This window comes from Rhinoraja longicauda, chromosome 1 (genome assembly GCF_053455715.1).
Source record: "Rhinoraja longicauda isolate Sanriku21f chromosome 1, sRhiLon1.1, whole genome shotgun sequence".
NCBI lineage: Eukaryota > Metazoa > Chordata > Chondrichthyes > Rajiformes > Arhynchobatidae > Rhinoraja > Rhinoraja longicauda.
The window spans coordinates 2,666,641-2,692,295 of NC_135953.1; the positions used below are offsets into that span (position 1 = coordinate 2,666,641).

General features: G+C 52.5%; 1 protein-coding gene across 1 annotated transcript in view; it reads right to left on the reverse strand.

Annotated features, from left to right (window-relative positions):
* LOC144598289 (uncharacterized) overlaps window positions 1–25,439 on the reverse strand; it is a 74,523-nt gene extending 49,084 nt beyond the window's left edge. Inside the window, exons 1-7 of the mRNA XM_078408261.1 lie at window positions 25,431–25,439; window positions 23,753–23,815; window positions 20,368–20,619; window positions 18,231–18,380; window positions 13,064–13,274; window positions 6,319–6,442; window positions 2,300–4,184 (exon numbers count right to left, since the gene is read on the reverse strand). Coding sequence (XP_078264387.1) covers window positions 2,300–4,184; window positions 6,319–6,442; window positions 13,064–13,274; window positions 18,231–18,380; window positions 20,368–20,619; window positions 23,753–23,815; window positions 25,431–25,439 — 2,694 coding nt within the window. The remainder of the gene's footprint in view (window positions 1–2,299; window positions 4,185–6,318; window positions 6,443–13,063; window positions 13,275–18,230; window positions 18,381–20,367; window positions 20,620–23,752; window positions 23,816–25,430) is intronic.
* Between the last annotated feature and the right edge of the window lie 216 nt (window positions 25,440–25,655).

Sequence of the window (25,655 nt, forward strand, 5' to 3'; positions counted from 1 at the left end):
ACAAAGGGAGGGAGAGCATACTGTTCTCACCAGACCTGGATAGACCAACGAGTGGACAGACCTGAGACCTGGGACCAGACCAGGGACAGAGCGGCCAGCTACAGCTTGTATGCAAAATAAGGAAAGTCCGGTATGTTCATCTCCTTGTCTGTACAACTACTTCAATAAACAGCTAATTAAACTGGAAATAACGACTGGGAGATCTGTTGTGTTGGGTCTGTGTAAGATCACTCCCACTCCCTGTGTAGTAATGGCAAGTGGAAAAGAAGTCACTGGGAAAGTCGGAAAATTGCCATTACATTTCTGTCAGGTCTCCCCTCAACCTCCGGTGTTCCAAAGAAAACAATCCAAGACTGTCCAAACTCTCGCTGCAGTTCATGCCCCTTAATCCTCTGCTCCCTTTCCAAAGCCTCCATATCCTTCCTGAATTGTCAGGTCAGTGTTGGGTATTAATTAATTGAAAGATATAGCATTGGAGGCAGGCCCTGTGGCCCACCGAGCCCACGTCACCTTCAATTACCCGTTCATACTGCCTCTGTTATTTCACTCTCTCGTCCACCCTGTTCACAAGAGCCCTATTAACTTACAAACCTGCACATCACGGGATGCTGCCTGACCTGCTGAATTACTCCAGCACTTTGTCTCTTTTTTTCTATAATCGCAAAAAAAACAAACATCTGCAGTTCCTAGTGCCTACATCACCAACCCAGTGCCGCCACAAGGATAACAGGCCTTTAAGGTCAGGACATGTGTTGATATTTTTAAGAACTTGATACTTGAAAGATACAAGAGAGTGCCATTCGGCCCTTCGAGCCAGCACTGCCATTCACTGTGATCATGGCTGATCATCCACAATCAGTATGGGGGTATGGGGAGAAGGCAGGAACGGGGTACTGATTGAGAATGATCAGCCATGATCACATTGAATGGCGGTGCTGGCTCGAAGAGCCGAATGGCCTCCTCCTGCACCTATTGTCTATTGTCAGTACCCCGTTCTTGCCTTCTCCCCATATCCCTTGATTCCGCTATCTTTAAGAGCTCTATCTAACTCTCTCTTGAAAGCATTCAGAGAATTGGCCTCCACTGCCTTCTTATATGACAATCATTACACTCTTGTACTTATGTACGATTGTGCTTATGTATATTTCTATTTTTACTGGATTGTGTGCAAATCAAACTGTTTCACTTCAATGCACATGTGACAATAAAGCAACTATTGAGAATGATCCCAGGAATGATAGGGTTAACATATGATGAGCGTTTGTCGGCACTGGGCCTGTACTCGTCGGAGTTTAGAAGGATGAGGGGGGACCTCGTTGAAATGTACAGAATAGTGAAAGGCTTGGATGTTGTGGATGTGGAGGGTATGTTTCCATTAGTGAGAGAGTCTAGGACCAGAGGGCACAGCTTCAGAATAAAAGGACACACGTTTAGAAAGGAGATGACGAGGATTTTCTTTAGTCAGAGGGTGGTGAATCTGTGGGATTCATTGCCACAGACAGCTGTGGAGGCCACATCATTGTATATTTTTAGAGCAGAGATTGACAGATACTTCATTAGTGTGGGCATCAGGGGTTATAGGGAGAAGGCAGGAGAATGGAGTTTAGAGGGAGAGAAAGATCAGCCATGATGGAATGGCAGAGTAGACTTGATGGGCTGAATGGCCTTAAAACTGAGGTGAGAAAAAACAGAGAGTTGTGAATTTGTGGAATTCTCTGCCACAGAGGGCAGTGGAGGCCAATTCACTGAATGAATTTAAACGAGAGTTAGATAGAGCTCTAGGGGCTAGTGGAATCAAGGGATATGGGGAGAAGGCAGGCATGGGTTACTGATTGTGGATGATCAGCCATGATCACAATGAATGGCGGTGCTGGCTCGAAGGGCCAAATGGCCTCCTCCTGCACCTATTGTCTATGTAATTCTGCTCCTGTAACTAATGAACAATTAACTCTTAATTAGGGCGATACAGTGGCGTAGCAGTAGAGCTACTGCCTCAGCACCAGAGACCCGGGCTCGACCCTGACTACGGGTGCTGTATGTACGGAGTTTGTACGTTCTCCCCGTGACCTGCGTGGGTTTCACTGAGATCTTCGGTTTCCTCCCGCACTCCAAAGAAGTGCAGGTTTGTAGGTTAATTGGCTGGGTATAAATGTACAATTGTCCCTAGTGTGTGTAGGATAGTGTAAGTGTGCGGGGATCGCTGGTCAGCGCGGTCATGGTGGGCCAAGCGGCCTGTTTCTGCGCTGTATCTCTGAACTAGACTGAATGTCAGCACAGCCTCCAGTGAAGCAAGTCCTACCTGTATCCTGTCGTCGATGCAGAAGTGGTTGGGTTCGGGGGTGAGGGTTGACGGTGCCCATGCCGGCACGTAGTTGTCCACCTCCAGGCTGGTCAGCGAGTGGCTGGACATGGTCAGAGTGTGCTCGGCTGCCCGGCTGGTGTCCAGCGAGCTGCCCGGCGGGAGGAGGCCATCGTCCGTGGAGGTGGTGTCCAGCTGGTGGGCGGTCAGCTGGTACGGGCTGGGAGGGGTCAGCGAGGAGCTCCAGCCTCTGCCGCCGGTCTCGGGGCCCTGCCTGTCACTGGGTGTGGAGTCGGGGGGAGAGAGGAGCGCCGGGCTGTGGCCGCGGTCACTGCTTGACCCCAGGGGGGCTGTGTGTCTGTCTGGGGGGTGAGGGGAGGGGGTGCAGGGGGAGGCTCGCTCTGGGCTTTCCCTCCCCTCGGCCCCCCGGTTGGCCCGAGCCAGCATGCGGTTGAGGGAGTCGGCCACAGCGAGGTAGGCCTGTTGCCGGGGAGCCACGCCCCGCAGACCATGCAGCACCAAGCTGTCGAAGGTCGGCCACCCCTTCTGGCCCCGGCCCGGACTGCAGGCTCCCCCTTCCTTCACGTGGCTCGGAGGGGGTTGTGAGGCACCGCCGGCAGTGGGATCCTGCCCGGCAAAGACCGGGGCCAGCGGCACGCGCTGGTGTCCCGCCCCTCGCCGGGCCGGTCCCGGTGCACTGGGAGCGTTCTCAACCGCGCTCTCCGGCGTGGACCGGTGGTCGGGCTGGGCAGGGACCGGCGCTGGAGACAGCCCGTCCTCCTGTCCCGCTCCACTGCCAACATCGCCCCTGCCCGGCAGCACCTCGATGGCCGTGTCGTTCTTGCTGCTGTCGGGGGTGGGGGACCCTGTGCCAGAGGTCACCCGCCCCGACCCCGGCCCCGGCCCCACGGCCTGGCCGTTGCTGCACATCAGTGACCCCTCAGACAGAGGTTGGCTGCTTGCCACACGACCCGACACTGGACTGGTCTTGACCGCTGGCTGGCCCTGCAGTGGGACAGTCCCGTCCACTGGCTGGCCCCAGTGTGAGTCCGTCCTGTCCACTGGCTGGCCCTGGAGTTGGACCATCCCGTCCACTGGCTGGCCCCAGTGTGGGACCGTCCCGTCCACTGGCTGGCCCCAGTGTGAGTCCGTCCTGTCCACTGGCTGGCCCCAGTGTGAGTCCGTCCTGTCCACTGGCTGGCACCAGTGTGGGACCGTCCCATCCAATGGCTGGCCCTGGAGTGGGACAGTCCCATCCACTGGCTGGCCCTGGAGTGGGACCATCCCGTCCACTGGCTGGCCCTGGAGTTGGACCGTCCCGTCCACTGGCTGGTCCCAGTGTGAGTCCGTCCTGTCCACTGGCTGGCCCTGCAGTGGGACCGTCCCGTCAGAAGCCTCCGGGTTCCACAGGGGCCCTGAGCTCTCCCCATCCTCTGTGCCACAACCCTGCAGGTCAGCAGCTCTCTGCCCGTCCCCCTCGGGAACGGCCCCGGTCCCCGGACAGCCGCCGCTCTGACCGGCACCGGACGGTTTCTCGACTTCGGTCTGGTTCTGGGGCTCCTCCTCCACCCCCTCCCTGCCCAGCGGCGGCCCGAGTTGGGGGTCAGCTCCACCGCGGGAGGTGATGTGGCCGCCCGCGGGCCGGGACGGGAGCTCCATGAAGCGCTGGTCGCGGAGGTAGGAGTCGGCGTGGGTGAAGTGGTCGTCCTCGGGGCTGAGGGGGTGCTGGGACAGGAGGAAGGCCTCACTGCCATCCCGCGACAGGGACAGGCTGCCCCTCACGCAGTCCGCAGAAACCTCCGATATCAGCAACTGCAGCAAGTTGTTGGCCTGGAACGATCCTGGACCCCCCTCCTGCGACACCACAGACAGGTCAGGAGCAGCCCTGCAATGCAGTCACACACCAAGGTCAATGCTTCAATCCTGCTTCATCTGGCACATATGACAATAGACAATAAGTGCAGGAGGAGGCCATTTGGCCCTTCGAGCCAGCACCGCCATTCACCGTGATCATGGCTGATCATCCACAATCAGTACCCCGTTCCTGCCTTCTCCCCATACCCACTGACTCAAGGATAGTCTGAGGGTCTCCAATGAGGTAGATAGTAGTTCAGGACCGCTCTCTAGTTGCTGGTAGGATGGTTCCGTTGCCTGATAGTGAGGAGGGACTGGAGGAGACTCACTGTGATGGATGTTTATTTTTGTTTGGTGTTAGTTTGTGATTGTATGTGTTATTGCATTTTTATTGATTATTCTTATTGGTCTTATTGTTCAACTGCGGGTAATGTTTCATTTCACTACACATTTATGTGTATGTGACAAATAAACCACTATTGACTATTGACTGATAACAGCTGGGAGGAAACTGTTATTGAATCTGTAGGTGTGCGTTTTCACACTTCTATACCTTTTGCCCGAAGGGAGAGGGGAGAAGAGGGAGAGGTCGGGGTGAGACTGGTCCTTGATGATGCTGCTGGCCTTGCCAAGGCAACGTGAGGTGTAGATGGAGTGGGTGGAAGGGAGGTTGGTTTGTGTGATGGTCCAGGCTGCGTCCACAATTCGTTGCAATAGGATAGGTCAGGTTTAGAGGAATATGAGCCAAACGCAGGCAAGTGGGATGAGTGTAGATGGGCATCACGGTCAGTGTGGAGATGATGAGCCAGAGCGACCATTTCTACTGTACATTTCTACCATACTGCACAGAGAATTCCAAGGCATGGGAAGCTAAGGACCACATACCAGTAAATGGGATTGGTACAGGGGGTACGATGGTTTGTATTGTCATGATCAGCCAAAGTAGCTGTTACTTTGCTGAACAACTCGGCAAGTGTGGCACGGCGCCAGGGAGGCACAGTGGTGCAGCGGTAGAGTTGCTGCCTTACAGCGAATGCAGCGCCGGAGACCCGGGTTCCATCCCGACTACGGGCGCCGTCTGTACGGAGTTTGTACATTCTCCCCGTGACCTGCGTGGGTTTTCTCCGAGATCTTTGGTTTCCTCCCACACTCCAAAGACGTACAGGTTTGTAGGTTAATTGGCTTGGTAAATGTAAAAAGAAATGTCCCCAGTGGGTGTAGGATAGTGTTGATGTGCGGGGATCGCTGGGCGGCGCGGACCCGGTGGGCCGTAAGGGCCTGTTTCTGCGCTGTATCTCTAAACTAAACAAGTTATGACAGATTTTGCACACAAAGGGTGGTGGGTTTATGGAACGAGCTGCCAGAGGAGGTAGCTGAGGCTGGGACTATCCCAACATTTAAGAAACTGTTAAATAGGAACATGGGTAGGAAAGGTTTGGAGGGATATGGACCAAATGTAAGAGTATAGCTGGGATATGTTGGCCGGTGTGGGCAAGTTGGGCCGAAGGGCCTGTTTCCACAATGTATCTATGACTCTATTTAACAGGGAGAGGGGAGAAGACGGAGTGGCCGGGGTGAGATTGGGCCTTGATTATGCTGCTGGCAGCGTGAGGTATAAATGGAGTCAATGGAAAGGAGATTGGTTTGTGAGATAGTCTGGGCTGCATCCACAATTTGCTGCAATTTCCTGCAGCTCTATCTAACTCTCTTTTAAATTCATCCAGTGAATTGGCCTCCACTGCCTTCTGTGGCAGAGAATTCCACAAATTCACAACTCTCTGGGTGAAAAAGTTTCTTCACGCCTCCCCTTTATTCTTAGACTGTGGCCCCTGGTTCTGGACTCCCCCAACATTGGGAACATTTTTCCTGCATCTAGCTTGTCCAGTCATTTAATAATTTTATACATCTTTAGGTGCAGGAACGGGGTACTGATTGAGAGTGATCAGCCATGATCGCATTGAATGGCGGTGCTGGCTCGAAGGGCTGAATGGCCTACTCCTGCACCTATTGTCTATTGTCTATTGTCTATCTCTGTAAGATCCCCACTCAACTATGCACAAGGTGTCCATAATTCAGGCGTTCATTACCAAGTGAGAACCTGTACACCTGATGATAAAGGAACCATTGACCAGATTCAGCACACACTGATTTGGAGCGGTTCTTACCTGAGAGGGGCAAATTCGAGCGGAGAGCGATGAAAGAAGGACTGGGACAGATCACTGTGCAGGTGCTGTGTGGAGCAGGCAGTTACCAGAGCCAGGGCCGGGGACAAAGCACTGTCCTGCATCTCTGTGGGAGAACACAAGACAATAGACAATAGGTGCAGGAGTAGGCCATTCGGTCCTTCGAGCCAGCACCACCATTCAATGTGATCATGGCTGATCATTCTCAATCAGTACCCCGTTCCTGCCTTCTCCCCATACCCCTTGACTCTGCTATCCTTAAGAGCTCTATCTAGCTCTCTCTTGAATGCATTCAGAGAATTGGCCTCCACTGCCTTCTGAGGCAGAGAATTCCACAGATTCACAACTCTCTGACTGAAAAAGTTTTTCCTCATCTCGGTTTTAAATGGCCTACCCCTTATTCTTAAACTGTGGCCCCTGGTTCTGGACTCCCCCAACATTGGGAACATGTTTCCTGCCTCTAACGTGTCCAACCCCTTAATAATCTTATATGTTTCGTAAGATCCCCTCTCATTCTTCTAAATTCCAGTGTGTACAAGCCTAGTCGCTCCAGTCTTTCAACATATGATAGTCCCGCCGTTCCGGGAATTAACCTAGTAAACCTACGCTGCACGCCCTCAATAGCAAGAATATCCTTCCTCAAATTTGGAGACCAGTCAGCACTCGCTGTGTACGGAGCGTTCAAGGAAATCCAGGCGTGTTGCCATATTATTTTTGTCTCTTTTTGCTCGGGTTTATTTCACTCACATGTTTAAACTGTAATATTGTATTCTTAATGTTTTAATGTTTTATGCTTTATTCTTAATTCCTTGTATGTGTACATATTTGGCCAATAAACTCATTCATTCATTCATTGCTGGGTGTACCCAGGGACTGTGCTATCCAGTCCAACCATACTACACCAGTAAGATCATAATGTGGCGGATCAGGCCACTCCTTGGGTCAGCCCCCTCGTTACGTGACGGACAGGCGTAAGGGGTTAAAAGCCAGACCATGGGGAGGCGTGGCTCATCCCTAGGTGGATTACGCTGTGGGCAGGAGCTCACAGCCTAATAAAGAATCTTACTGAAAACTGCCTGGCGTCTTGCCTTTTCTCTGGCCTCCGCCAGGCCACTACAATAAGATTATAAATGATAGAAGAATGAGGCCATTTGGCCCATCAAGTCGACTCCACCATTCAATCATGGCTGATCTATCTCTCCCTCCCAACCCCATTTTCCTGCCTTCTCCCAATAACCTCTGACACCCGTACTAATCGAGAATCTATTTATCTCTGCCTTCAAATTTACCAGACATGGCCTCCACAGCCGTCTGTGGCAAATAATTCCACAGATTCATCACCCTCTGACTAAAGAAACAATTTTTTAAGGCAGAGATAGATAGATTCTTGATTTGTACAACTGTCAAGATTTATGGGGAGAAGGCAGGAGAATGGGGTTAGGAGGAAGAGATACATCAGCCATGATTGAATGACGGAGTAGACTTGATGGGCCGAATGGCCTAATTCTGCTCATATCACTAATGACCTCATAATATACATACAACTGCTTGTGGAAAGAGAAAAATACCAGAGTGCAGGATATAGAGCACACTGCCAAAGGAGGCGGTGGAATCAGATACGATGACCATGTCACAGAGCCATAGAGTGATGCAGCGTGGAAACACTTCGGCCCAACTTGCCCAATCCGACCAACATTGTCCCATCTACACTTGTTTCACCTGCCTGCGTTTGGCCCATATCCCACCAAACCTATCCTATCCATTTACCTGTCTAAATGTTTCGATAGTACCTAACTCAACTACCTTCTCCGGCAGCTTGTTCCACACACCCACCACCATTTTGTGTAAAAAAGGTTACCCCTCGGATTCTTATAAAATCTTTCCCCCTCTCACCTTAAACCTATGTCTTCTGTTTCTCGGTTCCTCTACTCTGGGCATCTTTAAAGGGTATTTCTCTGGGCATCTTTAAAAGGTTTTATTGAATACGGTCCTATTATGGGCACACCTGACTTGGTAGGTGGGCATGAAAGGTTGGCATGGACATAGTGGACCATGGAGACGGTTTCTGTGCTGCACAGCTCTATGCCTGTCATTGGGGAAAGGTACAGAAGCCTATAGTCCCACACTGCCAGGTTCCGGACCAGATACCTTCCTGCAACCATCAGGTTCATGAACCGACACACACCACCCTAACAACTACAGAACATTACAGACCTCTTCCAGCCTGACCACCGACTTGCTTTGTTTTCTCTAGCAGAAAACACAAAGTGCTGGAGTAACTCAGCGGGTCAGGCAGCATCTGTGGAGAACATGGATAGGTGACGTTTCACAGAGTGCTGGAGTAACTCAGCGGGTCAGGCAGCATCTGTGGAGAACATGGATAGGTGACGTTTCACTGAGTGCTGGAGTAACTCAGCGGGTCAGGCAGCATCTGTGGAGAACATGGATAGGTGACGTTTCACAGGGTGCTGGAGTAACTCAGCGGGTCAGGCAGCATCTCCGGAGAGAAGGAATGGGTGATGTTTTGGGTCTCGACCCGAAACGTCACCCATTCCTTCTCTACAGAGATGCTGCCTGTCCCGCTGAGTTATTCCAGCATCTTGTGCCTACCTTCGATTTAAACCAGCATCTGCAGTTTTCTTTCCTACACATCTGCAGTTTCGACATTTATTTTTTGTTTTACACTAATTTCTTTTTCTTTTGCATTCCTTTTAACTGTCCTGCAGAATTTGTATGTGTAATGTACATCTGATTTATGTCTTTGTGTATTGGTTTGTGTCTATGCACCTGTGTTATCGCTGCAAGCAGGTTTTTTATTGTATCTGCATCTCAGCGTACTTGTAGGTATGAGATTAAGCTCAACTTGACTTTCAATCGAAAAGCGTGGAAGCAAAAGGGAAACTACCCTCATACTGCATTGTTGAAACTACAGTGTAGGGGGATGTCATTAAGCTGGAGAGATTGCCTCCCGAGGATACTCGGCATGTCTCCAATGTTTCCCACACACGTCTACAGGTGCACCATAGAAAGCACACTGTTGCGGTGCACCACAGCTTGGTTTGGGAACAGCTCTGCCCAAGACCACAAGACATTGCAGATTGATGCAGATGTAGCCCAGTCCGTCACACACACCACACTCCCCACCATTGTAGATGTAGCCCAGTCCGTCACACACACCACACACCCCACCATCGACTCCATCTACACTTCACGCTGCCTCAGTAAAATCGGCAACACAATCAACGCCTTGTCCCTGTCCCACCCCGGTCATTCTTTCTGCTCCCTGCTCTAGACCGGCAGAAGATACAGAAGCTTGAACGCGCGCACCACCAGACTCAGGAACAGCTTCTTCCCCTCTGTTATCAGGCTTCTGAACGGCTCTTCCATGAGCTAGGGTACTGTCAGATTCGCCTCTACCCCTTTGCAGACATTGGACTCTGTCTGTGGAACTGATGCAACAATGCTGAGAACTATATTCTGCACTCTGTATCTTCCCCTTTGCTCTACCTGTTATATTTGTGCTTAACTTGATTGTATTTAGACATAGCATTATCTGAGCTGTTTGGACAGCATGCAAAACAAAGCTTCTCCCTGTAACTCAGTGAACCTAAAGCATGAGGAACAGTAGATAAAGACCAGTAAATGCTGACCTTGTCAGCGTTGCTCATCCTTATTCCATTAGCTTGTCCTAGGGTGGTATAGTGGCGCAGTGGGACCTGGGTTCCATCCTGACTAAGGGTGCTGTCTACGAGGAGTTTGCACGTTCTCCCTGTGGGTTTTCTCCCGGAGCTCCGGTTCCACCCACACTCCAAAGACGTGCAGGTTTGTAGGTTAATTGACTTTTGTAAATAGTCCCTAGTGTGCAGGATAGTGCTAGTGTTGGCCGGTGAGTACTGTGGGCCCAAATGCTTGTTTCCGCGCTCCATCTCGAAAGTAAACTAAATCCAACCATTTTGTTAAATGCAAGTAAGATGAAAACATGGACTCATGCACAACACTTAAATGGTCACTCAGCGGGTCAGGCAGCATCTCGGGAGAGAAGGAATGGGAAACGTTTCGGGTCGAGCATGTAATGCTACGGTGGTTATGGGAGATTTCAACATGCAGGTAGACTGGGAAAGTCAGGTTGGAAATGGACCCCAGGAAAGAGAGTTTGTAGAGTGCTTTCAAGAATGGATTCTTAGAACAGCTTGTACTGGAGCCTACCAGGGAGAAGGCAATTCTGGATTTAGTGTTGTGTAATGATCCTGATCTGATAAGGGGACTAGAGGTAAAAGAGCCATTAGGAGGCAGTGATCACAACATGATAAGTTTTACTCTGCAAATGGAAAGGCAGAAGGGAAAATCGGAAGTGTCGGTATTACAGTATAGCAAAGGGGATTACAGAGGCATGAGGCGGGAGCTGGCCAAAATTGACTGGAAGGAGGCCCTAGCAGGGAAGACGGTAGAACAGCAATGGCAGGTATTCCTGGGAATAATGCAGAGGTTGCAGGATCAATTTATCCCAAAGAGGCGGAAAGACTCTAAGGGGAGTAAGAGACACCTGTGGCTGACAAGGGAAGTCAAGGACAGCATAAAAATTAAGGAGAGGAAGTATAACATAGCAAAGAAGAGTGGGAAGACAGAGGATTGAGACTCTTTTAAAGAGCAACAAAAGTTAACTAAAAAGGCAATACGGGGAGAAAAGATGAGGTACGAGGGTAAACTAGCCAATAATATAAAGGAGGATAGCAAAAGTTTTTTTAGGTACGTGAAGAGGAAAAAAATAGTCAAGGCAAATGTGGGTCCCTTGAAGACAGAAGCAGGGGAATTTATTATGGGGAACAAAGAAATGGCAGACGAGTTAAACCGTTACTTTGGATCTGTCTTTACTGAGGAAGATACACACAATCTCCCAAATGTTCTAGGGGCCAGAGATCCTAGGGTGATGGAGGAACTGAAGGAAATCCACAGTAGGCAGGAAATGGTGTTGGGTAGACTGATGGGACTGAAGGCTGATAAATCCCCAGGGCCTGATGGTCTACATCCCAGGGTACTTAAGGAGGTGGCTCTAGAAATAGTGGAAGCATTGGAGATCATTTTTCAATGTTCTATAGATTCAGGATCAGTTCCTGTGGATTGGAGGATAGCAAATGTTATCCCACTTTTTAAGAAAGGAGGGAGAGAGAAAACGGGTAATTATAGACCAGTTAGTCTGACATCAGTGGTGGGGAAGATGCTGGAGTCAATTATAAAAGACGAAATTGCTGAGCATTTGGATAGCAGTAACAGGATCGTTCCGAGTCAGCATGGATTTACGAAGGGGAAATCATGCTTGACAAATCTACTGGAATTTTTTGAGGATGTAACTAGGAAAATTGACAGGGGAGAGTCAGTGGATGTGGTGTACCTCGACTTTCAGAAAGCCTTCGACAAGGTCCCACATAGGAGATTAGTGGGCAAAATTAGAGCACATGGTATTGGGGGTAGGGTACTGACATGGATAGAAAATTGGTTGACAGACAGAAAGCAAAGAGTGGGGATAAATGGGTCCCTTTCGGAATGGCAGGCAGTGACCAGTGGGGTACCGCAAGGTTTGGTGCTGGGACCCCAGCTATTTACGATATACATTAATGACTTAGATGAAGGGATTAAAAGTACCATTAGCAAATTTGCAGATGATACTAAGCTGGGGGGGTAGTGTGAATTGTGAGGAAGATGCAATAAGGCTGCAGGGTGACTTGGACAGGTTGTGTGAATGGGCGGATACATGGCAGATGCAGTTTAATGTAGATAAGTGTGAGGTTATTCACTTTGGAAGTAAGAATAGAAAGGCAGATTATTATCTGAATGGTGTCAAGTTAGGAAGAGGGGATGTTCAACGAGATCTGGGTGTCCTAGTGCATCAGTCACTGAAAGGAAGCATGCAGGTACAGCAAGCAGTGAAGAAAGCCAATGGAATGTTGGCCTTCATAACAAGAGGAGTTGAGTATAGGAGCAAAGAGGTCCTTCTACAGTTGTACCGGGCCCTGGTGAGACCGCACCTGGAGTACTGTGTGCAGTTTTGGTCTCCAAATTTGAGGAAGGATATTCTTGCTATTGAGGGCGTGCAGCGTAGGATCACTAGGTTAATTCCCGGAATGGCGGGACTGTCGTATGTTGAAAGGCTGGAGCAATTAGGCTTGTATACACTGGAATTTAGAAGGATGAGGGGGGATCTTATTGAAACATATAAGATAATTAGGGGATTGGACACATTAGAGGCAGATAACATGTTCCCAATGTTGGGGGAGTCCAGAACAAGAGGCCACAGTTTAAGAATAAGGGGTAGGCCATTTAGAACGGAGATGAGGAAGAACTTTTTCAGTCAGAGAGTGGTGAAGGTGTGGAATTCTCTGCCTCAGAAGGCAGTGGAGGCCAGTTGGTTGGATGCTTTCAAGAGAGAGCTGGATAGAGCTCTTAAGGATAGCGGAGTGAGGGGGTATGGGGAGAAGGCAGGAACGGGGTACTGATTGAGAGTGATCAGCCATGATCGCATTGAATGGCGGTGCTGGCTCGAAGGGCTGAATGGCCTACTCCTGCACCTATTGTCTATTGTCTATTGAGACCCTTCTTCGACCCAAAACGTCACCCATTCCTTCTCTCCCGAGATGCTGCCTGGCCCGCTGAGTAACTCCAGCATTGTGTGTCTACCTTCGATTTTAAGCAGCACCTGCAGTTTTTTCCCTACACTTAAATGGTCACGTACCGAACATCTGTGGGCTTTGGAATTGTCCGGACTCGCTCGATGGGCTCAGTTGCTCGGTGAAGGTGATGGTTCCCTCCTCCATGGTGGGGAGCTCGTCGAGGGTCTGCGAGAACTCTGGCCCTGCCGCCAGCACACGGGCCGCGGTTGCTGAGGTCAGCTCTCCCGTATCCGTATCCGGTCCTGAGTGAAGCTGGGACCAGAGCTCAGTGCCCTAAAGCAAGGACAGCACCAAGTCAGCACACTCTGCAGAGCCGCGAATAGTTATACATCATAAACCACTGAAACAAGCCCTTCCGCTCAACTCTGTTCAATGTGCCCCACCTCAGCTAGCCACTTTTGCCTGCATTTAGCTTAGTTTAGAGATACAGCCCGGGAACAGGCCCTTCGGCCCATCAAGTGGTGGTGTAGCGGTAGAGTTGCTGCCTTATAGCACTTGCAGCGCCAGAGACCAGGGTTCCATCCCGACTACGGGCGCTGTCTGAACTGAACGGAGTTTGTACCTTCACCCCGTGACCTGCGTGGGTTTTCTCCGAGATCTTCGGTTTCCTCCCACACTCCAAAGACGTGCAGGTTGTAAGTTAATTGGCTTTGTATGCTTGTAAATTATTATCCCGAATGTGTGTAGGATAGTGTTAGTGTGCGGGGATCACTGGTCGGTGGGCCGAAGGGCCTGTTTCCGCGCTGTATCTCTAAACTAAACCAAGTCCATGCCGACCAGCGATCCCCGCATAGTAACACTGTTCAATACTATCCCATGGAGGGACAACCGTAAAGGGGGGGAAGAATAATGGTGGGCCCGGCGTTGGGGACCGCCATGTGGGATGTGTGGGGGGGAGAACAATGGAGGACTCGGCGTGGGGGGACCGCCATGTGGGATGTGGGGGGGGGGGGGGGGGGGGGGGAGAACAATGGAGGGCTCGGTGTGGGGGGACAGGCATGTGGGATGTGGGGGAGGGGGGGAGAACAATGAAGGGCTCGGTGTGGGGGACCGCCATGTGGGATGTGTGGGGGGGGAGAACAATGGAGGAGGGCTCGGCGTGGGGGACCGCCATGTGGGATGTGGGGGGTGGGGGGGGAGAACAATGGAGGGCTCGGTGTGGGGGGACAGGCATGTGGGATGTGGGGGGAGGGGGGGAGAACAATGAAGGGCTCGGTGTGGGGGACCGCCATGTGGGATGTGGGGGGGGAGAACAATGGAGGAGGGCTCGGCGTGGGGGAACAGGCATGTGGGATGTGGGGGAGGAGAATAATGGAGGACCCGGCGTGGGGGACCGCCATGTGGGATGTGGGGGGGAGAACAATGGAGGACTCGGCGTGGGGGGACAGGCATGTGGGATGTGGGGGGGGAGAACAATGGAGGAGGGCTCGGCGTGGGGGGACCGCCATGTGGGATGTGGGGGGGGAGAACAATGGAGGGCTTGGCGTGGGGGACCGCCATGTGGGATGTGGGGGGGGAGAACAATGGAGGACCCGGCGTGGGGGACCGCCATGTGGGATGTAGGGGGGGAGAACAATGGAGGGCTTGGCGTGGGGGACCGCCATGTGGGATGTGGGGGGGGAGAACAATGGAGGGCTTGGCGTGGGGGACCGCCATGTGGGATGTGGGGGGGGAGAACAATGGAGGACCCGGCGTGGGGGGACCGCCATGTGGGATGTGGGGGGGAAGAACAATGGAGGGCTTGGCGTGGGGGACCGCCATGTGGGATGTGGGGGGGGAGAACAATGGAGGACCCGGCGTGGGGGGAACCACTATGGGAGGGGGCGGAAAGAACAAAAGGGGGAGCCAGCGTGCTTTGTGACTTTGTCAAAGCCGTGGGTGGCTGCCATTTTGTATACATTGGGAACACAAGCAAAGAATTTCACTGCGCCTGGTCACAAGTGGCAATAAAGTATTCCCACATACTAGGGACACATACAATTTTACCAAAGCCAATTAACCTACAAACCAGCACGTCTTTGGAGTGTGGGAGGAAACAGGAGCACCCGGAGAAAACCCACGCAGGTCACAGGGAGAACGTACAAACTCCGCACAGACAGCATCCGTGGTCAGGATGGAACCCGGGTCTCTGGCGCTGTGAGGCAGCAACTCCACCGCTGCGCCACCATGCCGGAATAACCCTCTAAATCTACTACCTCATTCCATACACCCACCACCCTCTGTGTAAAAAGGTTGCCCACAAGAGGAACGTTAGATAACAAGCCCATGATGTTGTGGTTCCCGTTTACACCTCTGCAGCAGCAGCAGCTCGCCTGCCACTGAAACTTCCTTCAGGTGTGACAATTACAACAGGGCCCCCTAGACCTCCCTCATTCCACTCTGCATGTCAGAAGGGATTAAATCCCATCAGGCAAAAGGTATAGAAGATCTAAAAGTAAACCTAGCAATTATAGACCTATTAGTTTGACGTCTGTGGTGGGAAAATTAATGGAAAAGATACTTAGGGACAATATATATAATTATTTGGATAATCAAGACCTGATTAGAAACAGTCAACATGGATTTGTGCCTGGAAGGTCATGTTTGACTAATCTTCTTGAATTTTTTGAAGAGGTTACCAGGGAAATTGATAAGGGCAAGGCTGTGGATGTTGTCTATATGGACTTCAGTAAGGCATTTGACAAGGTTCCACATGGAAGGTTGATTAAGAAGGTTAAATCGTTGGGTATTAATAGTGAGGTTGCAAGATGGATTCAACAATGGCTGAATGGGAGATACCAGAGGGTAACGGTTGACAATTGTATGTCAGGTTGGAGGCCAGTGTCTAGTGGAGTGCCCCAAGGATCTGTGTTGGGTCCACTGTTGTTTGTCATTTACATTAATGATCTGGATGATGGTGTGGCAAATTGGATTAGTAAATATGCAGATGATACTAAGATAGGTGGAGTAGTTGATAGTGAGGTAGATTTTCAAAGTCTACAGAGAGACTTGGGCCTTTTGGAAGGGTGGGCTGAAAGATGGCAGATGAGGTTTAATGCTGATAAGTGTGAGGTGCTGCATTTTGGCAGGACAAATCAAAATAGGACGTACAGGGTAAATGGTAGGGAGTTGAGGAATGCAGTGGAACAGAGGGATCTGGGAATAACTGTGCATTGTTCCCTGAAGGTGGAATCTCATGTGGATAGGGTGGTGAAGAAGGCGTTTGGTATGCTTGCCTTTATAAATCAGAGCATCGAGTATAGAAGTTGGGATGTAATGTTGAAATTGTACAGGGCATTGGTGAGGCCGAATCTGGAGTATGGTGTGCAGTTCTGGTCGCCAAATTATAGGAAGGATGTCGACAAAATGGAGAGGGTATAGAGGAGATTTACTAGAATGTTGCCTGGGTTTCAGCACTTGGGCTACAGAGAGAGGTTGAACAGGTTGGGTCTTTATTCTTTGGAGCATAGAAGGTTGAGGGGGGACTTGATAGAGGTTTTTAAAATTTTGAGAGGGACGGACAGAGTTGACGTGGGTAGGCTTTTCCCTTTGAGAGTGGGGAAGATTCCAACAAGGGGACATAGCTTCAGAATTGAGGGACAAAGGTTTAGGGGTAACATGAGGGGGAACTTCTTTACTCAGAGGGTTGTGGCAGTATGGAATGGGCTTCCGGTGGAAGTGGTGGAGGCTGGCTCGATTTTATTATTTAAGAGTAAATTGGATAGGTATATGGATAGGAGGGGATTGGAGGGTTATGGTCTGAGTGCAGGTAGATGAGACTAGGTCAGGGAGAATGGTCGGCGTGGACTGGCAGGGCCGGACAGGCCTGTTTCCATGCTGTAGTTGTTATATGTTATATGTTATATATGTTATCATGATCGGAAATGATAGGAGCAGAATTAGGTCATTCGGCCCATCAAGTCTACTCCGCCATTCAATCATGGCTGATCCACCTTTCCCTCTCAACCCCATCCCCGTAACCCCTGACACCCGCACTAATCAAGCACTTGAAGTGTTCCGAGGGATATGAGGCAAATGGGGCTAGCTCAGTAAGCCACATTGGGCAGGATGGACAAAGCTTCAGTTTCAGTGTAGCTTATTGTCTCATGTACCTCGACAGTGAAAAGCTTCTGTTGCTTGCTAATCAGTCAGCAGAAAGACAATACATGATTACAATCAAATGTATAGATACAGAATAAAGGGAATAACATGAATAACGTTTAGTGCAAGGTAAATCCAGTAAAGTCCGATTAAAGATAGTCCGAGGGTCTCTAATGAGGTAGACAGTAGGGCTAGATCCCTGCTCCTATTCTGCTCCTATATGAACATAAACTTAATGAATTTACTTGAGTTTAGTTCACTGTCATGTGCACCGAGGTACAGTGAAAAGCTCTTTAGTTGCGTACTAACCAGTCAGAGGAAAGATTACACGTGATTATAATCAAGCCGTCCACAGTGTACAGATACAGGATAGGGGAATAACGTTAGAGTAAGATAAAGTCCAATCAAAGATAGTCCATCCTCACCGATTAAAGACAGATAGTTCAAGTGTCTCCAGAGGTGGATGGTCGGTCAGGACCGCCCTCGAGTTGGTTCAGTTGCCTGATAACAGCTGAGAAGCAACTAAGCAAGAACCGATCAATCGGACAGGAAGTGTTTAGAGGGATACAGGTCGAATGCGGGCAAATGGGGCGAGCCTAGTAAGCCAACTTGGTCAGCATGGACACGGTGGGCCGAAGGGCCCGACCCCGGCCTGTAGAACTTTGTGACTCACTTCTCACAGACAAAGATGGGAAAGACTGGGATTGTATTCACTGGAGTTTAGAAGGATGAGAGGGGATCTTATAGAAATGTATAAAATTATAAAAGGACTGGACAAGCTAGATGCAGGAAAAATGTTCCCAATGTTGGGGGAGTCCAGAACCAGGGCCCACAGTCTAAGAATAAATCTATGTCTAGTCCATGTCTATGTTTAATAAAGGGGAGGCCATTTAAAACTGAGGTGAGAAGGAACTTTTTCACTCAGACTGTTGTGAATTTGTGGAATTCTCTGTCACAGAGGGCAGTGGAGGCCAATTCACTGGATGGATTTAAGTGAGAGTTAGATAGAGCTCTAGGGGCTAGTGGATATGGGGAGAAGGCAGGCACAAGTTACTGATTGTGGATGATCAGCCATGATCACAATGAATGGCGGTGCTGGCTCGAAGGGCCAAATGGCCACCTGCACCTATTGTCTGCTTTGCCGGTTACCTGCTTTGCTCGCTGGACGATGGCCTCTCCCAATGAGAAGCCGCTCACGCTGGACACGTGAGTACCACTGCCAGGGCTGCTGGCCTGACTCACATCCTCCTCCCCCTCCTCCTCCATGCAACAGGGTCTTGGCGGCGTCGTCGCGATCACCTGCAAGACAGCACATCACAACTGCTCAAAAACATACCACAGCAACAGCTTGTTCTGCTGGGAGGTTCTGCTGCAGTTGTACAGGGCCTTGGTGAGACCACGCCTGGAGTATTGTGTACAGTTTTGGTCTCCTAATCTGAGGAAAGACATTCTAGCCTTAGAGGGAGTACAGAGAAGGTTCACCAGATTGATCCCTGGGATGGCAGGACTTTCATATGAGGAAAGACTGGATAGACTGGGCTTGTACTCGCTGGAATTTAGAAGACTGAGGGGGGATCTTATAGAAACATATAAAATTCTGAAGGGGTTGGAGAGGCTAGATGCGGGAAGATTGTTCCCGATGTTGGGGAAGTCCAGAACCAGGGGTCACAGCTTAAGGATAAGGGGGAAGTCTTTTAGGACCGAGATGAGAAAACTTCTTCACACAGAGAGTGGTAAATCTGTGGAATTCTCTGCCACAGAAGGTAGTTGAGTCCAGTTCATTGCCTATATTTAAGAGGGAGTTAGATGTGGCCCTTGTGGCTAAAGGGATCAGGGGGTATGGAGAGAAGGCAGGTACAGGTGACTGAGCTGGATGATCAGCCATGATCATATTGAATGGCGGTGCAGGCTCAAAGGACCGAATGGCCTCCTCCTGCACCTATTTTCTATGTTTCTATGTTTTCTATGTTGCCCAAAGCACAGAGGGAGAGCAACGAGAAAGTGAGAAAGTGTGTAGGAAGAAACTGCAGATGCTGATTTACACCGAAGATAAACACAAAATGCTGGAGTAACTCAGCGGGACGGGCAGCATCTGTGGAGAGAAGGAACGGGTGACGTTTCGGGTCGAGACCTTTCTTTCCACTGAGAGTCAGGGGAGAGGGAGACACAGAGAAATGGAAGAGATCAAAGGAGACAAAGGCTGAGCAGAATGGGAGCAAGGGCATAGAAACGGAGACACAAGAGACCGCAGATGCTGGGATTCTGGGCAAAACACTCAGTGAATCAGACAGCATCTGTGGAGAGAATGGGCAGGCAACGTTTAGGGTAAGAATGGTCCCACCACACTACACCGCTGCTCTGACCCCCCAACACTTACCACCATAAAATCACCATTAAAATCACCATTAACGAATGCCGGTGAATAACAATCCCCCACCCCCCCTCAGCCTCCTCCCTCCCTCAATCCCCTCCCTCTTCCCTCATTCCCCTCCCCAACCCACCCACCCACCGACCCCTCCCCTCCTGAAACCCACCGCTCCCCCACCCACCCCCTCCCCAACCACTCACCCCAACCCTCCCCACCCCTCCCCACCCCAACCCACCCCTCCCCAACCCACCCCTCCCCTCCCCAACCCACCCCTCCCCACCCCCCTCCCCTCCCCACCCCCTCCCCACCCCCTCCCCTCCCCACCCCCTCCCCTCCCCACCCCTCCCCTCCCCCTCCCCTCCCTCCCCACCCCCCTCCCCTCCCCTCCCCACCCCTCCCCTCCCCTCCCCACCCCTCCCCACCCCCTCCCCTCCCCACCCCTCCCCACCCCCTCCCCTCCCCACCCCTCCCCTCCCCTCCCCACCCCCCCTCCCCTCCCCTCCCCACCCCCACCCCTCCCCTCCCCTCCCCTCCCCTCCCCTCCCCACCCCTCCCCACCCCTCCCCACCCCCTCCCCTCCCCTCCCCACCCCAACCACTCACCTCACCCCGCACACACCACCCTCCTCAGCCTCCTCCCTCCCTCAATCCCATCATTCCCCTCCACTCTTTACCCTCCTCCACCTATCCCCTCTGTTCCTCTCCCCTCTCTAACCCGTCCCCTCTCTCTCCTTTCTCTCTCCCCCTCCTCTCTTTCTCCTTCTCTCTCCCTCCTCTCCCTCCCTCCCCCCTTTCTCCTTCCCCCTCTCTCTCCTTCTCTCTCTTCCTCTCACCCCCCCTTCCCTCTCCCCCCCCTCTCTCTCCCTCTCTCTCTCTCCCCCTCTCCCTCCCTCTCTCTCTCTCCCTCTCTCTCACTCACCTCACTCCGCTCGGGCTCCATCTCCAGGCCGCCGGCCGCACGGCGCATGCGTCCACCCGCCCCTGCCGGGCGCTCTCCCACTGCGCAGGCCCCGGCCGCCCGCTCGCCGCCACTGCGCATGCTCCGGCCGGGAACCTGCCGGCACTGCGCATGCTCCCCTCGCTCGGCGCCCGGCCGGTCGCCAAGGACGCTCCGCCCGCGCGTTGGCGGAAAACCCGGCGGGAACCAACGCGGCGGCGGCTGCTGCTGCTGCTAAACCCCAGCCCCACACACCTGCAGCTGCTGCTAAACCCCAGCCCCACACACCTGCACCTGCTGCTAAACCCCAGCCCCACACACCTGCACCCGCGCCCAAACCCAGCCCCACACACCTGCAGCTGCTGCTAAACCCCAGCCCCACACACCTGCAGCTGCTGCTGCTAAACCCCAGCCCCACACACCTGCAGCTGCTGCTAAACCCCAGCCCCACACACCTGCAGCTGCTGCTGCTAAACCCCAGCCCCACACACTGCAGCTGCTGCTAAACCCCAGCCCCACACACCTGCACCTGCTGCTGCTAAACCCCAGCCCCACACACCTGCACTGCTGCTGCTAAACCCCAGCCCCACACACCTGCAGCTGCTGCTAAACCCCAGCCCCACACACCTGCACCTGCTGCTAAACCCCCAGCCCCACACACCTGCAGCTGCTGCTGCTAAACCCCAGCCCCACACACCTGCAGCTGCTGCTAAACCCCAGCCCCACACACCTGCACCTGCTGCTAAACCCCAGCCCCACACACCTGCAGCTGCTGCTGCTAAACCCCAGCCCCACACACCTGCAGCTGCTGCTAAACCCCAGCCCCACACACCTGCAGCTGCTGCTAAACCCCAGCCCCACACACCTGCAGCTGCTGCTGCTAAACCCGCGCCCCACACACCTGCAGCTGCTGCTAAACCCCAGCCCCACACACCTGCAGCTGCTGCTAAACCCCAGCCCCACACACCTGCAGCTGCTGCTAAACCCCAGCCCCACACACCTGCAGCTGCTGCTAAACCCCAGCCCCACACACCTGCAGCTGCTGCTAAACCCGCGCCCAAACCCCAGCCCCACACACCTGCAGCTGCTGCTAAACCCCAGCCCCACACACCTGCAGCTGCTGCTAAACCCCAGCCCCACACACCTGCAGCTGCTGCTAAACCCCAGCCCCACACACCTGCAGCTGCTGCTAAACCCGCGCCCAAACCCCAGCCCCACACACCTGCAGCTGCTGCTAAACCCGCGCCCAAACCCCAGCCCCACACACCTGCAGCTGCTGCTAAACCCGCGCCCAAACCCCAGCCCCACACACCTGCAGCTGCTGCTAAACCCGCGCCCAAACCCCAGCCCCACACACCTGCAGCTGCTGCTGCTAAACCCCAGCCCCACACACCTGCAGCTGCTGCTAAACCCGCGCCCAAACCCCAGCCCCACACACCTGCAGCTGCTGCTAAACCCCAGCCCCACACACCTGCAGCTGCTGCTAAACCCCAGCCCCACACACCTGCAGCTGCTGCTAAACCCGCGCCCCACACACCTGCAGCTGCTGCTAAACCCGCGCCCAAACCCGCGCCCCACACACCTGCAGCTGCTGCTAAACCCCAGCCCCACACACCTGCAGCTGCTGCTAAACCCGCGCCCAAACCCCGCGCCCAAACCCCAGCCCCACACACCTGCAGCTGCTGCTAAACCCCAGCCCAAACTCCAGCCCCACACACCTGCAGCTGCTGCTAAACCCGCGCCCTCACACACCTGCATCTGCTGCTGCTAAACCCGCGCCCAAACCCCAGCCCCACACACTGCAGCTGCTGCTAAACCCCCAGCCCCACACACCTGCAGCTGCTGCTAAACACCGCGCCCAAACCCCAGCCCCACACACCTGCAGCTGCTGCTAAACCCCAGCCCCACACACCTGCAGTTGCTGCTAAACCCCAGCCCCACACACCTGCAGCTGCTGCTAAACCCCAGCCCCACACACCTGCAGCTGCTGCTAAACCCCAGCCCCCACACACCTGCAGCTGCTGCTAAACCCGCGCCCAAACCCCAGCCCCACACACCTGCAGCTGCTGCTAAACCCCAGCCCCACACACCTGCAGCTGCTGCTGCTAAACCCGCGCCCAAACCCCAGCCCCACACACCTGCAGCTGCTGCTAAACCCCAGCCCCACACACCTGCAGCTGCTGCTAAACCCCAGCCCCACACACCTGCAGCTGCTGCAAAAGGCGTGCTATTGAGGGCGTGCAGCGTAGGTTTACTAGGTTAATTCCCGGAATGGCGGGACTGATATGTTGAAAGACTGGAGCGACTAGGCTTGTATACACTGGAATTTAGAAGGATGAGAAGGGATCTTATCGAAACGTATAAGATTATTAAGGGATTTATTCACAAAATGCTGGAGTAACTCAGCAGGTTGGGCAGCATCTCGGGAGAAATTATTAAGGGGTTGGACACGTTAGAGGCAGGAAACATGTTCCCAATGTTGGGGGAGTCCAGAACAAGGGGCACAGTTTAAGAATAAGGGGTAGGCCATTTAGAACAGAGATGAGGAAAAACTTTTTAGTCAGAGAGTTGTGAATCTGTGGAATTCTCTGCCTCAGAGGGCAGTGGAGGCCAATTCTCTGAATACATTCAAGAGAGAGCTGGATAGAGCTCTTAAGGATAGCGGAGTCAGGGGGAATGGGGAGAAGGCAGGAACGGGGTACTGATTGAGAATGATCAGCCATGATCACATTGAATGGCGGTGCTGGCTCGAAGGGCCGAATGGCCTTCTCCTGCACCTATTGTCTATTGTATATAAAACCCCAGCCCCACACACTTGCAGCTGTTGCTAAACCCGCGCCCAAACCCCAGCCCCACACACCTGCAGCTGCTGCTAAACCCCCAGCCCCACACACCTGCAGCTGCTGCAAAAACCCGCGCCCAAACCCCAAGCTCCCATTTCCCTTATCTCCAACCAGTCTGAAGAAGGGTCTCGACCCGAAACATCACCCATTCCTTCCATCCAGAGATGCTGCTGTCCGGCTGAGTTACTCCAGCATTTTGTGTCTATCACAAAAAAGACTGTACATGATTACAACGAGCCGCCCACAGTGTACACATATGGGATAAAGGGAATAACGAGAATAATGTTTAGTCATAAGGAATAGTAGAATTAGGCCATTCGGCCCATCAAGTCTATTCCGCCATTCAATCAAGGCGTTTAGTCCAAGATAAAATCAAATAAATTTTCAGGGTCTCCAATGAGGTAGGGAGTAGCTCAGGAGCCCTCTCTAGTTATTGGTAGGATGGTTCAGTTGCCTAAACCCCTGTCCCACTTAGGCGATGTTTTAGGCGACTATCGGCGTCTAGGCTGTTGCCACATGGTTACCGGGAGGTCGTCTGTACGGTCATGAGTCGTCTCCAAAGAGTCGTAGCGTCTTTCTCGTCGCCGCTGGAATTTCAGAATGTTGAAAAAATTTCGGCGACAGTGGGTTTGACGCCAATGAGCGTAGCTTGACGTCTCCTGACGTAGGTGCTGTTGTAGGTTGTCGCCAGGTGACGTAGGTTGTTACCGGTGCTGACTTCGGTGAATTCCATTGGCGACTACGTCAACTGGCGACAGGTACCGGCGTCAAAACTGGAGGCCAAAATGATGTGAATTGTCTTCAGTTGTCGCCGACAGGGTCGTAGCTTGTCGCGGATGGACATCGGTTGACTTCAGTTGTCGCCTGTGTGCGGTCGTAGGTTGTCGTAGGTGCGGTCGTAGGTGGACGTCCTAAGTCGCGACTATTGGGTCACCGGTTGTTGGTAGCTTGCCGTTGCTTGACGTCGACTAGGTGGTAGATTGTTGTAGGTTGTCGTAAACATTGTCGTAGGGGGGTGTCCAGTCGCCGGTTTTCCGGCGATCTGTTTCGACTATGGCAGTCGCCGGCAGTTGCCTAAAAAATCGCCTAAGTGGGACAGGCCCTTAATTGTTTGGGTTACGAAGATTCCGTTTTTTTTAAGAGATACAGTATGGAAACGGGCCTTTTGGCCCACTGAGTGTCACCCCTTTATATGAGTTCAGGAGTCTGATAACAGAGAGGAAGGAGCTGTTCCTGAGTCTGGTGGTGTGCACAGTACAAGATACAGAGCATCGTAGAGCATCATTTCCTGGGCCTGTTTCCTGCTGTACTGTTCTCTGACTCTATATAAACATAGAAAATAGGTGCAGGAGGAGGCCATTTGGCCCTTCGAGCCAGCACCGCCATTCACTGTGATCATGGCTTCTTCTTCTTGCATTTGAGGCAGCAGAAGTTATGTGATGCCCTCCAGGCGCTGTAGCCAGTGCAATGTGCTGTTGTCGAGGGCCGTGAAATCTACCCTCCATCAGGGGACGGAGGACAGTGCAGTCGGACATGCCGTGCTGCGCTGTTTGCTGGTCTGCTCCACACACGAAGGCTGCTGATGAACACAACCCCCAATGATGCATGTTGGCATTGAACCGGCCAACCCCTGTATGGAGCCGGTTCAGGGCGGCCCACTCTTTGCGGGGCGTGTCCGAGCCGGGTGGGGCTGTGGTGTTCGGTGCGACAGTGAATTGAGGAGGTGGCGATGTCTGTTCCCAGCTGGTTCTCCATGCTCCTAGTATGTTGAAACCGGAGCCACAGAGGGTCACTGCATGACGGGAGAAAGGGCGACGAGATGGCAGGCGTTGAGGTCCCAGTTGCTGTGAATCCTGGGCGAAGTGGTGCAAAGGATGTTTGGCTGATCATCCACAATCAGTAACCCGTGCCTGCTTTTACCCCATATAATCATATTCATAATCATAATCATACTTTATTAGCCAAGTATGTTTTGCAACATACGAGGAATTTCATTTGTCATACAGTCATACCACTATAAAGCAACAGAACACACAAAATACATTTTAACATGAACATCCACCACAGTGACTCCTCCACATTCCTCACTGTGATGGAAGGCGAAAAAAAGTTCAATCTCTCCCTTCTTTGTCCTCCAACGATCGGGGACCTCTAATCTTCCGTTGACGGGGCGATCTTGACTCCCATAGACGGTGGTCAGACCTTCCTCATCGGGGCGATCAAGTTCCTACATCGGGGGGGAATCTCAGCTCCCCCGCGCTGGGCGATCTACCCCGGGTCAGGGGTAGTCGAACGTTGAGTGGCTTTCCGAGCTTCCCGACGTCGGTCTCAACCCGAGACTGCGAGCTCCACGATGTTAAAGTCCACAGGGCGCAGTTGGAGCATCGATCTCACGCAAGGGATCGCAGGTTCCGGCGGTAAGTCCAC